The 15797-nt window shown below is 40.0% G+C and overlaps 1 protein-coding gene across 2 annotated transcripts in view; it reads left to right on the forward strand.

The window, feature by feature from the left end:
* MAD1L1 (mitotic arrest deficient 1 like 1) overlaps nucleotides 1-15797 on the forward strand; it is an 852423-nt gene that overhangs the window by 428833 nt on the left and 407793 nt on the right. For both annotated transcript variants that reach the window (XM_072597719.1, XM_072597720.1), the window contains exon 13: nucleotides 9515-9571. In XM_072597719.1, the coding sequence (XP_072453820.1) occupies nucleotides 9515-9571 (57 nt within the window). The remainder of the gene's footprint in view (nucleotides 1-9514; nucleotides 9572-15797) is intronic.

Consider the following 15797-nt stretch of genomic DNA (forward strand, 5'->3'; position numbering starts at 1 on the left):
AGTAGGGAGTGATTGATTCCCTGGTGTGTGGTGATTCTTCCATAGCTAATCCCAGGAGTGCTAGGTTACCACTGGATGCACTTACTGTCTGTCTTGAATGCTCCTGGACAGATTATTACGTTTATGGAGAAGCTGATATTGCCAGACAGTAGTAGTATGTTGCCTTGTATTAACTTGCATGTGAGTTGAGGGGGAAATGTTTCTTTTTTCAGGTGGCTTTTTCCACATGTACCTGTTTGAAGAAGGGGTTGGAAATAGTGTAAATCAAACACACTGATTCTAATCAATATGCAAACATTTATTGAGTGTCTTCTTTGTGCAAGGAACTATGGGGGATAGTTTCTCATCTAAAATACTTCACTGTTTAGTTATGAAGCTGACATATAAGCAACAGAAAAGAATGATGTGACAAGTAAGTAGTTTGGAGAGACAGATCACTATGGGTCGGATTGGTTAAAGAAATCTTTATGTAGGAATAGGGATTTGGACCACAGCTTGATAGATGAGTAACAATTAGAATACAGAGAATAGGTCATTCCTGGTAGAGGGAAGAATGTGAAAAAGGTAGGAATTGGCATTGGCATTGAATTAATATTAATATGTGGACCACTTTGAGTAGAGCAAAAAATTCACAAAGGGGGACGTAGTGTGTCCCTCACTTTTTCTCCTCCACATAGCTGTAATTTTTAGCAAGTTCACATTAGATTAGAAGATGCTCTTCTGTGTCTTCTGACTGACATACAGTGGTACTTTTGTTTCCTCTGATGAGCAGACTATACTTTTATTAATGTAGCCTATGACGGTATTTGTGATTTTAACAGCCACATCATACTATTGTCAGCTTATATTAAGCTTTTTATTAAGCTCATACTTTTTTGCCAACATGAATTGATGTGCAGCCAGCTTTTTCCTATTCTTAATTAATTTTCTCAAGCTAAATCTAAATTCAGGAGTTTAAATTTATCCCTGTTAAATTTCACCTTTCTGATTTTATTCTTGTGTGTCAGCCCATGGAGGTAATTTTAAATCTATGGTAATTGTGATTACTTTATTCTTGTGAAATCTGCATGTTTGATGATGCATCCTTTCTATGTCTTCTTCTAATGTCCACTAATGTGACAGGGTGGGGAAAAGTTTTATGGTTTTCCATTAAAGATTTCTCCCTAGGCTTCACTTTAGCCTTTAATTAAAATCTTCAGATACAATTATTTGACCAGCTATTACTCTACCTGACATTTAGCTTATATTCCAGAAACTCTGTAAAGATATTATGTGGGAAGAATGGGAGACCTGTATCATTCTGTAGTTAGGGCCTAGTTACCCAGGTTCTCAGATTAGAAACATAAACCTGAGTAGATCAGGTGTGACTGTGCACTGGAGGGCTGATGTCTCTAACCTGTATAAATAATCCGTGACTCCACATTAAGCGATGACTGAGCTAACTCTGGGAATCTTCCTATTGCCAGCTGGCTCCCTGCTCCAAGGGCTACTCTCTTATCCCCTCCCAGTTCTTTAAGTCTTCCACATGCCTCCTTTTAAATTTTCCAAGTTATTGTATTAGAAACCATATCTTAATGACTAAAGTGCCTAGAAAACCAGGGTTTGAATCCCACCTCAGATGCTTTAATAGATCTGATACTTTAGGCAAGTCATTTAAGTTCTTGAAGCGTCAAGTTTTCACAGTTGTAAAATGTGGGCAGTGACTTCCTGTTTCTCTGTTGTAATGAGAATCAGATGAGATACTGCTTTTAAAGCAGGCTGAACACTTCAAGTGTGTTTGTCCTTTGCTGCCAAAGAAGACCATGCCATCAGAGAAATGATGACATAACTTTGCACTTGACTTTGTTTTTTTGAGTGAGGGAGGACTGTGCAGGTCACCAGCCTCACTTCTCCTCCAGAGCCATCTGAATCCGGTGACCAGATATTCATCAGGATGACTGGAGATGACCCAGGATGAGGCAACTGAGGTTAAGTGACTTGCCCAAAGGTCACACAGCTAGTGAGTGTCAAGTGTCTGAGGTGAGATTTGAACTCAGGTCCTCCTCACGCCTGCACTGGTCCTCTATCCACTGCACCACCTAGCTGCTGTGGTGCATTCGGTGCTATCTAATCCAATCTACTATCCAATTCACAAATTCCCTCGTAATATCCCTGGCAAATGACAAGCAAACACCACTTAAACAAGTAAGGTGGTTGGCGATTTAGCATTTTATGAATAGCTTACTCTACTACTGGACATTACTGATAGTTTTTTTTTCTGTGAATTGATTTGTTAATATAAACCATTTATAATAGATAGAAACTATATACAATATGATATAATGAACATTTCCGTATTAGGCCTAATATACCTTTCTGTTTTCCTCTCCATGACAGCCCTTTCTTCAGATTGGATGAAGATGGCTGTCCTATCGAACCTAAAGGTCTTTTCTTCTACAAGCTCTTCAGTTTCTTTATGCATAATTCCCCTAGTCTTAACTGCACATTTCTTTCACTTCATTTGCTTAGTGCCATTGTTTTAACTAAGGTAAATTCAGCTCATCTTTACTTTATAAGGAATAATGAGAAACTGTTTAGTGTGTTGCCTAAACCAAAGTGTACTATATCTGTGACAACCCCTTGATGCAACAATTTTATGATCTTGTCTCAAAAGAATTTGAATGTTTAGCATGACTTTTTCTTAGCTTGTTATCTTGTTTCTTAGCTTTTCTTAGCTTCTTGCTGGATTTTAGTGATTTCTTCTTTATTTTCTAAGTGCTCATTTATTCATTCAGTAAGCATTGAGTTCCTGCTAGGTTTGAGGTATTGTGCTAGGCAACATATAATAATTCAATCTGGAATTTTCCTCAAGATTGCTTCCATTCATATATCATCTGTTAAACAACTATTACCTTATGGTGGGAAAATGCGAGGTGCTTTGGGAGATACAAAAACAATTTCCTGCCTTTGTAGAATGGTTTGGGACAAAGGCAGAGACAGACACATAGAGACCTATCGTGACTATAGCAGAAAAGACTGAGCATGAAAGAGAGACCAAGTGCTTCAAGATCTGAGGAAGTCACAGCTCTCTTGAAAACTCCTAACTGTTAGTGTTAGTACGTTCTTCGGGTTCTAACAGTCACATTTGACTTTATGCCATCTCTTCTCTTGTTTCCTTCAACTATTATTTCTGTCATTTATTTTTGTTAATTTTTCAAGTTTATATATTGTCTCTGCAACTAAATTGTAAGGTCTTTGACTCCTTTTGTGTCTTTGACTCCTTCGTGTTCCGTAAAACAACAGCATGGCCTTTTGTACGTAGTGGGTACTCAATAAATACCTATTTGCTGAATTTGAAAGAGGGAACACTTCTAGGAAATAAGTATGGTACTCCTTAATTTTGTAATAATGATTAAAAGAAGAACCTTACATACGGACTCCCTTTCAAATGAAGGGAAAGAAAAAGCCCACACCAGGAAATTAAATGGAGATTGTTTTGGTAAAGTAACATTTAAATTCCCCAATTTAAATGTGCTTTACTCATTTTGCATTACCAGTTAGGTTATTAAATTCAATTCCTCTGGTGCCTGGAATGTGAGTGAATAGAGTTGCCATGGGAACGGCAACTTTCTGTATACAGTGACTTTTGCAAGTTGTGCTTAAAAAGCAAAAACCATTCATCAGACTTGCCAATGGAGAGCTGTTGCTGGGCGGAAAATCTCTGCTACTCCCAGATTCCCTGTTCTAGAGGCAGAACAGGTGGGCTCACCTTTCTAATGTGTACAGGTGTATGACTTTCAAAAGCATACGGTATTTTGGTGTACTCAGTGTTTGTGTGTATAATTATTCAATTTCACTACTCCAAGCTGTTGGTATTGAGTTTTAATTGCACACCTATTTTGTGACCGCTCCTGAATGTGGAGCAGTGAATTGAATTACTGCAGGTTCAGCAGGGTGCACTTAGATCTGTTCATTGTAGAGTGATGGGGGGAAAAGGTTAGAAAGATACTGTTCACTAAGGGTTGTGGAGCTTAATTATTCCCTGTGAGTGACTCTCTCCCTTGAATGACTCGTTCATCATGTAGCTCCATTGGCTGCCATTCCCTTTCTGCAGGTTTGGGTCTGTTGATGTGAACAATTTAGCCACCTGTCTTATAATGAACAGATTGTAATGAGTTGATTCATTAAGCTCCTGTGCCTTAATAATCCTCCCTGACCAGGCTCTGGTCTCTAAATCTGAGCTTCTTGTCCATGTGACTGCCACCCACATACTGCTTAGCTGGCAACAGTGTTTTTGATCTTTGTGATTCACACCACAATATCAGCTGCTGTGTCTCTTCCCCTCCCCTCTACACCCCCCTCCATGTTTGATTTTGAGGGTTTGAAATATTCCCCAGTCAATCACAAGTATTGTGTTGAGAAGAGTGTTTAAGGAAAAGCATTACCTCAAAGGGCACAAGAACGCAAGCTGAATAACTCAGAAATGTCTTTCTGGTTTTTGTATCACTTGTCATGATTACAGCCATGTAATTCGACAGATTTGGTCAACCCTCTTTCTGCATTACAACCTTGAAGAGATGTGACCAAGGTTGCTAATAGGCTTCTCACCATGTTGACCTTCACATTTGTGGTTGACAAAGGTGATGTTTGTTTTCATATATCCAAAAAAGAAAGCTTTAAAACAGTCTGTAGGGAGCAGATTTTGGCTGCTGACCCAACTCCGTTTCATTCTCCAGTTCATGTAAGGGGCTTCTTCTTTGGGGTCCTTATTCCTTACTGTTTTCCTCTGTGTTTCACTAATGGTCACCACTTCCGTAATTCCTGGGTTAGGAATTATGGAATCCCTGGAATTAGGGATCTTAGTATATTTTTCAGTCTCTGAAACTAAATGGGAAGCTTCTTGGAGGCCAGGACTGTGCCTTCTCCCTACTCTGCTCCCACTTCCCTCACCCTATTCTTGTAGTGAGTAGTTTTCTAAATGTTTTGTCAATGCCCCCTTTGGTTCCTTGTACTTGTTACATTAGTCATTTGAGTGTAGAACAGAAGGGAATTTTCTATGACGAAAGACGGGTGGAACCAGCCCCTCTTTATCACTGCGTTCCCATGCTGTGATGTGACTGCTGATACACATGAGTAAAAAATGAAAGAGAAATTCTGTGTGATTTACACTGGTGAAGAGTGATGGGTTTGTGGAATGTTAAAATGAAACTTTCCTTTATTTTTGTAAAGGAAGCCCTTTGGATCAGAGAAACTAGGTTCTAGAAGTTTTATATATATACATAAACCTTTCCCTCTCACCTGAACATTTCCTTATATTCTGTGGTGGTTGGCAGGGTTTCAGAAACATTCTGATTAAGGGAGATGTTTATTAAGTTCAAAGCCTAATTTCTCCTTCCTAATTAAAAACGTGTGTCTGTCACGCAGTTGTTGATTAATTTACATTTTCTAGCACTCTAGCTGGAATATTGCTGTCAACTCTTTTGACTGGTGGCATCTTGCTGCTGAACAGATCTGTAGTCTAGAATTCAGAATCACCTTGAGAGTAAGGAGGGCTAGGATGACCTCAGTAGAATTTGCCCCTTGAGTCTATTTAAGAAGACAGTGCTATTAGTTGTTTCTTCTGATTCTTTACCACTTTCACATTCAGGAAGTATGATTTTGTTTAAAATTAATTTTTATTGTCTTCCTTACCTTACTCTGTGTGTGTTTGCATACACAGAGTTTTAGAAGTAAATAGAGTTTACTGTGTGTGTTTCAAGTTATGAGACAGGATTTCTGTTGTGGCATAAAAACTAACTCTGGAGGCAAATAGAAATGGAGACTACTTGCAGTTTTTTATAAGACTGTCAGTCACTTAAAAAACAGGTGTATGTGTGTGTGTTTTTTACTTCCTGGGAGAAAACTACATACATATAGCATGGGTCCAAAGCTGGGGTTAGTGAATCTAGCTGTTTAGCATTTGCTTATTAATGAATTTGTAAATATTTCTTTGGAATTAAACACTTCCCCCCCCACAGATTTCATTGGATTATGCCTTGAAATGACATTGCCTAGTTCTGTAAAACATCTGAGAATGAAGTGTCACAGTTATTGTGTTCTCTTGCTGCTAGCACAAGAAGTTGTAGGTTCAAAACCTCTTCATGCAGTGATAAGCCTCCTAGACATACTTAAGGACTTATTCCAACACATTCATTTTCTTCTAGTCCACCCTAGAAAAAACTATTTCTCACTTTGTATTACCTTTCTGTTTATTTTTTTTCCCTGACTGCCTTGGTGTTGATATAATTCTCCTTGATTAAATATTTGTGTAAAATTTACTCTCAGGTGCCGGTGAATTTACAGACAGTCCCCTTGATGCTCTGGCATCAAACCTTGTGGAAATGTTATTTTTTCTTCGTTCTTGAATTTTTCCTTGAATGTGCCTTGTTCTCATTGCACTTTTCTATCCAGACTCAACATCTCCAGCCATGTTTACCGAAAGTATTTAATTTCCTCACAGTCAGTTCTAGGCTTATGCTAACACCACCTCCATCTTGTCAGAGCTCAAAGTGTTTTAATAACATGCTATTGTGGCAGCTTTTTCCTAGCCAAGAACAGCAACTTTCTTGGTGCTTCTGCTTGAGAGTTGAGGCTGAGGCCAGCGGGACTGTGTATAATTGCAATGTTTGCTTAGAGGATTTCGGTCTTATATTCACCAGACTACATGTGGAAGTCTTGGATGAGTAGTTTGGGATTTGTTTGTTTGTTTTATTTGGTATTATTTCAGTGAGATTTCCTTTTGTAGCTAATATTTTTCTTTTTTATTGTTCTGTACGGTTTATACAGTTCTTGTCTGCTTTTCCTTACAGTGCTTAGGAAACCTGGCTCATACAGGGCAGAGATGTAGCTGTGAGATTTTTATGAATATACAAGTATAGTAAAAGTATTTATTTATTTGTATGAGAGAAACATTCTACTTGGATTTTGTTTTCTGTTAATCTTTTCAAAAGTTATATGAAATGATTTACTTAACCAAATAACTCCTCTTGGTAAGCATTTATTGAGGCCTTTTATGTACGAAGCACTATATTGTGTGGATACTGGGATGAATGAAGCACAATCCTAGGCTTCATGCAGCTTACAGTCCAGTAAGAATGATAAGACATGTGCAGAAATTACTATTACAGAGTATGTCTTAATAAGTATTACCAGAGGGTTGGAAAACAAAATACCCATTACGTTAAAGGTACTCTACAATGGCACAAGGAAACAAATAGGAATAAACCATTATGACATTTTTCAGAGGTTTTGTTTCAGTTAACCACACAGAGGTATTTACTACATGTTTTTATGTGTCTAGTATATGAGGAGGTGAGGAAAGTACTTCCCAGCCCCAGATTTCTTCTTCCTTCCATTCCTTCCCTGAAGAATTTCCATGCATCAGGATTCCACCTGTATCCCATCCCCACCAGTAAAGCATCATCTTCCTTTTCCTTCATAATCTCTGAGACTTCCCATTTGTATCTGTTTCTTCCCCAACACATATTGTGGGATCACATTGATGCCTCTCTGTTGGTGGTGACACTCTTTGAAGGAATTTCTTTTCCTTTGAGAAGGCTTGTCTTTCTCCCATTTGACACTAACACTTCCTCTTCAAGGGGACACGATGGCACACATTGCCACTTTTTTCATATGGTCACCTGGGTGTCTGTGAAAGCTTAGTCAGTGGTGGTGATCATGAACTTGCCTGACCTTTGACATCTTCTGTCATGCTAAGCAGTAGACAGCTCAGGACTATAATTCTGTTCATCTCTTCTCTTTCCAAGTCAAGCATCTGAAAGTAGCCATCTGTGCTTATTGTCTCCACTTCCTTTTGCTCATTCCTCAGCGCTTTAACATGCTGGATTTTGTCTTCCTCGCTCACCTGAAATTGCTCCCTTCAGCATTGTCAGTGATCCCTTAATTACAGAATCTAATGGTCCTTTCTCAGTCCTCAGCCTCCTTGACCTCTCCACTGCATTTGACATGATTAACTACTTTCTGCAGCAGGGTACTCTCTCTTCTCTGGGTTTTCATGCACTTTTCTTTCCTGGTTCTTCTTCTCTTTGTCTGCTACTTCTCAGTCTTCTTTGCTGTATCATTTTCCATATCATACCCCAAACTGTGGATGAATTCTGAGATTCTACCCTCAACATTCTCTTCCTACTCTCTTTGTAACCTCATGTATTGCCAAGGCAATATTCACAGCACTGATGGCAACTATGAATATGCCAGCAGTTGCAAAGTATAACAGACTCTCCATATAGAGGACAGAAGAAAAATATTTATTCAGACATCAGAAAGCCAAATCCATCATAGTAACCAAGAAGTCAATACACATTAGCACTACAGGGGACAACGCCATTCCCAAGTCTTCTTCACCTGGCCACTCTGCCCCACTACCCCCACCCCCTTGGGACCTTCCCACAAACAAACACAATACTGGCTGCCTGCCTGCCTGTGTCCTCTCTTTCCTCCTCTCTAACTGGTCTCACCAACTTCCTCCCAGTTCTGCTCTACCCTCCAGTTCCACCCATTCAGCAAAGCTGTTCCCACCACATGTGACTTAGGCTTCTATGTGATTTAAATGAGTCACATGGGTCTATTAATGGGTGGGAAAAATCTTCAAATTAAGCAAAAACACATTAACAATATACCTCATCAGCTCCCATGGGCTTAGTTATCATCTCTGTGCTGAGGATTCACTGATTGCACATCATCCACTATCAGCCGAACATTTCTAATTGGTTATCTCATAGACAACTCCACACGTCCAAAACTGAACTAATTATCTTTCCTTCCCTATTCTACCCCTTCTCTTACTTACCTTTTTCCCCTTAATTGCAGTATCCTTCTTACAGTTTTCCAGGTTGGTAACTTTGGCATCCAGACATCTAGTCAGTTGCCAGATCCTGGCATTTCTATCTCCACAACATCTCTTGTATCTGGCCTCTTTTCTTTATTCACACAGTTACCACTCTTCTACCATTCAGGCTCTCCTCACCTCTCACTCGAACTATTATAGTGATTTCCTAATTGGTTTACCCATTCAATTCATCTTCCAAATGGCTTCCAAAGTGGCTTTCCTTAGCTGACGATCTCATTATGTCACTCCTCTACTCAGTGAACTCCAGTGGCAGTTGCCTTTGACCTCTAGGATAAAATATAAATTTCTCTGTTCTGGTTTCAAAGACCTTTCCATGAAAAATATTATTATTCCCACTTGACATATGAGAAAGTTAAGGCTTTCTCATATGTCAAGAGTAAGGCAAGAGTAGTGACTTGGCCATGGTCAAGTGTGAGAGCCAGGACTTGAACCTAGGTATTTTTTATCTCATCTCCATTCAACCACATTGTCGCTTGAGTTCTGATTCAATTATAATTAAATGGTGCTACTCTACTTTGTCAGGAATGCTAAAGATTATGGGAAGGTCTAGTCAACAAGTATGAGGCCATACAGCAGCTTACAGATAATGACTTGCTCTTTCTTTAACCCTGTCCTCTTCTTTTCTTGAAGGTTCAACTATCCCAAGCCCTAGAAGAATTGGGGAATCAGAGAGAAAGAGCTGAAATGGTAAGTGTGCATACACTTCTGCATGGTACTGGTATGATAAACCTTTGTTCCTCAGTATATCCATCCAGTCCTGCTCAGTGATTGCTGCTTCTTGAGGGAGTGTTGCCACCTTGTCCAAACAGGTCAAAAGATTTGTTTGCTTACCTCCCTCTCTTCTTATTTAGCGAAAAATTTGCACTTTGACAAGATTATTTTTGCTTTCTTTCATCCTCAGTCTTTGTTCCTTCTATTTGTTTGTCTTTGGTTTGAAAGGATTAATGAGAGCAGCATATTTCCTTCATAATATGTCTTCTTACTCCACTTTTTTTTTTTACTTTTCCAATTACATGTAAAGATAGTTTTCAGTTATGACATTAGCTAATCTGATAGGTGTGAGGTGGTGCCTGACAGTTGTTTTAATTTGCATTTCTCTAATTAGTAGTATTTAGAGCATTTTTTCATATGACTTCATCCGAAAACTGCCTGTTCATGTCTTTTGACCATTTATCAATTGAGGAATGACTTGTATTCTTATAAATTTGACTTAGTTCTCTATATATTTTAGAAATGAGGCCTTTATCAGAAATACTTGTAAAAATTGTTTCCCAGCCTTCTGTTTTCCTTCTAATCTTGTTTGCTTTGGTTTTGTTTGTGCAAAACCATTTTAATTTAATGTAATCAAAATTATCCATTTTGTATTTCATAATGTTCTCTACCTCTCTTTTGGTTATAAATTTTTCCCTTCTCCATAGATTGATCTGACAGGTAAACTATTCCTTGGTCTCCTAATTTGCTTCTGGTATCACCCTTTCCATATCTATCATGTACCCATTTTGACCTTATTTTGACATACGGTATGAGATGCTAATCTATGCCTAGTTTCTGCCACACTCTTTTCCAGTTTTCCCAGAAGTTTTTGTCAAATAATTAGTTCTTATCCCAGAAGCCGAAGTCTTTGGCTTCATTGCACTGTCATTGACTGTGGCCATACTGTGTCTTGTGCACCCAATCTATTCTGCTAGCCCAGCATCCTGTTGCTCAGCCACTACCAGATAGTTCACTTGCTCTCTTTGTGTAAGCTGAGGATATCACAAGAGGCTTCAAGCAAGCTTAGAGGCCGAGCTTTACCAGTCTGCTTTGATCTGCCTTTTTAAATATCTGAGCTGCGTTGAGTGTTTGGTCCCAGTCCTCACATTTTAAATGCGTATATGTAACATCGCATTTTCTTGGGGAAAATACCCTGAACCAGTTCCGTTGATTCTATTACAACTTGTCATCTCTGCATTCAGTTCTGGTTTTAGCCGCTTAGGCATTCCTCTACAATAAGTGAAATGGCTGCAGTCACAGGAAGCAGTGCAGGTGAATACAGGAATCTGTTTGTCAGCAGACTTTGCATAGTTGTTCCCACGCCTTCCTCCAGCCATCCACCTCATGCTTCTAAACTGCCGAGGAGGAGAGAGTGAGGCTGGTTACTATGCAGCCCTCCTTCATGTAAATTCAGTTCACTTGCAAGTCCTGGCATCACCTCCCTGATGTCATGGTCCCTTTAGAGAACGAAGGACAAATAGCAATGTGAACCGCTGACACCTGGGAAGTGGAAAGTTTCTGACAGGTGTTCATGTATCTACTCCCATACTCTGAAACCAAATTTAGACAATTATTGAATTAACTCGGATCTCAAATTGGCTATACCTTTGCTTCTCTCATTTACCATAGTTAACTGGGGTGTGGGTGTTTGATAAAATTTAGAAATAAGGACAGTTTTAGACAGAGAGCCCCCTCTGTCTCAGCTAGGTTTCTGTCCTGTGACTTCCTCATTTCTGGATTCTGACTGTAAGTAATTCATTCTTTAGCAGGCTTCGAGGCCTTATAAGTGTAGAGCTCATTTTCTATTGACTTTAAGGAGCTGGGGAGGGATGTGTTTTTTGAAGACTGCTGCATCCATTTGAAAAGAAACCCTGGGGAGATCCCAGTGTTGTGTATGTCAACATGCATCTCTTCCTGAATGTTGACCTGAATTGAAACATGCCCAAGGGCCTTGTTTCCTGTAATGTGCACAAGGCCAAGAAGAATTAGAAATGAATTTGTTCTAACCACATGAAAAGAATGTGGAGTGTGGTTAGAAGCATTTCAGAAATTGCCCCTAAAGATGTCCTTGAGTCTGAAATCCCCAGCCTCCTAAAGAGGCCTTCCATGGCGTCCAATCAGCTGAGTTTTAGTTTTAGAGAAGAAGAAATCCGCAACTCTTTTGATACTGTTTCTTTGGGCAGGGGGTCAAGAGTTAGAGGGCAAAGGCTGCTGGCATTATGCCTTGTCTTTTTTGGATAGCACAGAGTCAGCACCACCAATGCATCCTTGGGTGGCTAAGTTGTGATTTGAAGAGGCCCTTGACTCTGTCTCTGTGGATTGCACATTAAGCTCTAATCAGTTGGATGTATTGGGTTATGTGTTGGATTTATTAGGACATGTTTTTGAGTCTAGTGGAATCAGCTTGTATTGCTTTATGACTCTCATGTATAATTGCTGTCCCATCCAGGCTCTGCCGGCCCCTCATGACTCGGCCTAATAGTGTGATCAAGTATCTTCTGACATATCACTGAGTATGCTGTCCTGGAAGTTAAATATCGAATATGTGGAGGGGAGTGGAGAGAGATAGTTCCTGTAGCCAAGGCCCTCATTATAGGCAGAGAAGTTGTTGAATATAAAGATAAAGGGTCTTGCCAGGGTTAAATGGTGAGCTAAATGACAGAATCGGCTTAGGACTTAGGTTTGATTCTTGCTCCAGTTTTTCTTCCCTCTTCTGCCCTGCTCTCTTCCCTATCCTCACCTTTAGTGGTATAGATTTGGTGAAACAATGAAGTGCAAATAGGATACAAGACAGTACATCCCAACAGCATTTATTAAGTGCCTACTTGGTGCAGAGTGAACTCCTAGAAACCAGAAGAAATAACAAGCTGAATTAAGTCTCATGAAGGCTACAGGGTAGTAGAGGTCAGATAAGACACCAACACAAATAGCTCTAGAAGCCAATGTTATGTGTAAAGTGCATTACGTGTTCCTTTCTCAGGCCATCTCTCTTCTAGAGCATTTAATGTGTGATTGCAGGATATGGCCTCAGTCCATTTCCCCTTTCACTCAATGGCTACTCTCCTTGTCCTTGGTTTCTGTCTTCAAGACTCAGATTTCAGGTGTCAAAACCTTGTTCCACCTATTGTTGTCCAGATCAGAATTTCTACTTTATCTCCTTGATTTTTCCCCCTTAATTCCTTATTACTTTGATGCTAAGCTGGAGTGATTGAGGAGACTTAGAAAGGCTGCTTCTTGTTCTGAGTTCTGACTGATGCAGCTCCGTCCTATGAATGGGCCTTCTGTGCTGTTATAAGTGAAATAGAATGAACGCCTGTCATGCACTAGCACACAGCACTAGGTCTGCAGTCAGTTTCTGGAGGGAACACAGTAACTTTGTGTGACAACTCTGCCTCTTTGTGTTCCCAAGAGTAGGATTGAGAAGATAGATATGGAGTCCGTAGCTTTATCAGACCCATTCCCAAATGTGGACTCTAGACGTGATCTCTTTGTTAATTCATCCCTCTTAGAGTGTTCCTTTGTTCAGAGTCCTCTCTGCAAATATATTTTCTGTTTGTGGAAGAGTAGTCAGGAATCAGAGTCAATAAGTATTTATTAAGTGCCTACTGTGGGCCAGGCCCTGTGCTAAGGGATGGAATACAAAGAAAAGAATAAGACCGTCTCTGCCCTCAAGGAATTCAGTCTAATGGGAAGGACAGTCCTTAAGAGGGAGGTGGAGAAGTAACCCATGGGGGATCATGATGAAGTCCAGCAGGGATTGGGGGGGTGGGGTGAAGGAGATGGTGGTGAAACGGGGTGGGGGAGCGATGATGAAGGGGGGTGGTGAAGGGGTGATGGTGAAGGGGGGTGGTGAAGGGGTGATGGTGAAGGGGGATGGTGAAGGGGGGTGATGAAGGGGTAGTGGTGAAGGGGGGTGGTGAAGGGGGGTGGTGAAGGGGGATGGTGAAGGGGTGGTGAGAGTTTCTAAGTTAATTCCATCTTGCAGAAAAATGAGTTTCTAGAGATCATGAAATCCAGGAAAACAGCTGGTTAGAAAGTGATGACAATCCATAATACTCTACAATGATCCATGTTACCTCTGTGTGCATCTATATTTCTTGAGCATCCCCAGCTAAATTTTCTTCTTGAGGGTGGGGAACTGTGCCTTTCATTTCTGTTCCATCTCCCCTTGGTACTCTGTGGAGTGTATGTTGTTCAGTGAATGTAGAATTATAGTATTAAAGCTGGAAGAACCATGGAGATTATCTAGTCCAACTGGTTTACTTAGCAGAGGAGGAAGTGAAGGTGTAGACAGACTTTTTCAAAGTTATACATTAGTGGTAGAGCTGGGTGCTATCCTTCTTCTACCTGGAATGTTTGTTCTCCTTGCACATCTCTGCCTTCTGGCTTCCTGCAGTGCTTGATTTCAATCCTGCCTTCTGCAAAAGGTTTTTCCCAGTGCCTCTCCTTGCACCCTTCCCCAACTGCTGGTGTCTTCCATATGAGATTACCTTCCACCTCATCTCTCTCTCTTTCTATCTGTCCATCTATCTATGTATATTTCTATATATTTACATCTCTCTATATACCTATATATGTGTATACATGTATATAGTCTTGGGTTGTTTTTTGTTTTTTTTGCAGTTTGTCTCCTATAAGGGCAGAGACCATGTTTCCATCTTTCTTTAAATGCCCTTCACTTATTAGTACAGTGTCTGACAGTAAAGTGCGTAACTGCTTTCCCACCCATTGCTTTCCTGGACTTCAAGAGCTCTAGAAACTCTGTATCCTGCAAGATGAAATCCACTCTGAATCAGCTTCTTTTTTTGTGTTGTCTTCCCCTCTTAGACGGTGAGTTAGTTCCCTTAGTGCAGGGACTGTCTCATGCCTTTCATTATATCTTTTTTACTTAGCACAGTGTCTGGCACATGGGAAGTGCTTATTAAATGTTTATTGATTCTGACTCTTAACTACTTGCTGATTGACTAAAACCTCGGTCTTCTGATTTCTAGTCCATATAGTAAGCTTAATTTGTACAAAGGCAGGTAAAGAGTTTGGAGAAAATTGTAGCAGCTCATATTTCCCGTTGTTGTTGAATCACTGACAAGAAATGACACGATAACCCAGTACCTTAACCTGACTTGTTCTTTACTGTTCTTGGTAACTAAGAGGTTTAACTTTAGTAGAACGGGTTCCTTGGGCAAGTAATCATTCACCATCTGTTATGGGGATCATTCATTTTAGAGTTTTCCATGAGACAATCCATCTTATGGCCCTCAGGAAGACTCTTGATCTTTGCAATGAATGAATGATGAAGGAAAAAAGTTATCACTTACTTTGTACTAAGTGCTGAGCTTTTCTATTTCCATAAATGGAAAAGTAAGCTAGGCACGTTAATATGCCTTTCTAAGTTTTCTCCCTACTCAAAGTACACCCCCCCTACACACACACATGCACACACAATGAGGAGTTGACCCATATTATTAGACACTCCCCATGCCAAGTTGAATAGCAATTATGATAAAATATAGGGAGATGGGAGATCCTCACTAAGGAGTGTTGTCTAGCTAGGAGGACATGACCAGGATCATGATGAAAAAATGACCCCTCCCTTCCACTTTCCTACAAGCCCTTGCTACTTCAGTTCAGTTCCCCAACGTAGTAGCTAGACCAGATATTGGAGGTCAAAAATCTGGGACGAACAGCCCACTTCATCATAGTGTTTCCTTATTACGTATGCAAGACCCACTAGGTTGTTGTGACTGGCTCTCCACCTATCTCTGTGTTGAGGCAAATTCTTTAAATTTCCTGATTCCCATGTTCTTGTGTTCTTTCCTTTCTGAAAAGATCATGTTTACTTTTTTTTTTTTTTGACATGCTGTGTGCTCCAGTAGAATGTTTGTCAACTCAGTGGGGATAATGACGATTTTGGCTGTTTTTTTGTTTCTTTGTTTTGTTCTATGTTTCTCTAGCATCCAGAACAGTACCTTGCATAGTAGGAGCTTAGTCAGTATTTTGTTGTGTTAAGTATCTACTTCTCTTATAGTGCCATCCCTTCCATCCTATGATTCAATTATTATTTTTCTGGCCAAAAAAAAAAAGTCCGTTTACTGCTTGGGGGAGAAAGTAGAAATTTAAACAGCTTTCGCTAATTACTGTCGACAAGACAAAGGCAGTTTGA

This window comes from Notamacropus eugenii, chromosome 3, assembly GCF_028372415.1.
Source record: "Notamacropus eugenii isolate mMacEug1 chromosome 3, mMacEug1.pri_v2, whole genome shotgun sequence".
NCBI classification, from domain to species: domain Eukaryota; kingdom Metazoa; phylum Chordata; class Mammalia; order Diprotodontia; family Macropodidae; genus Notamacropus; species Notamacropus eugenii.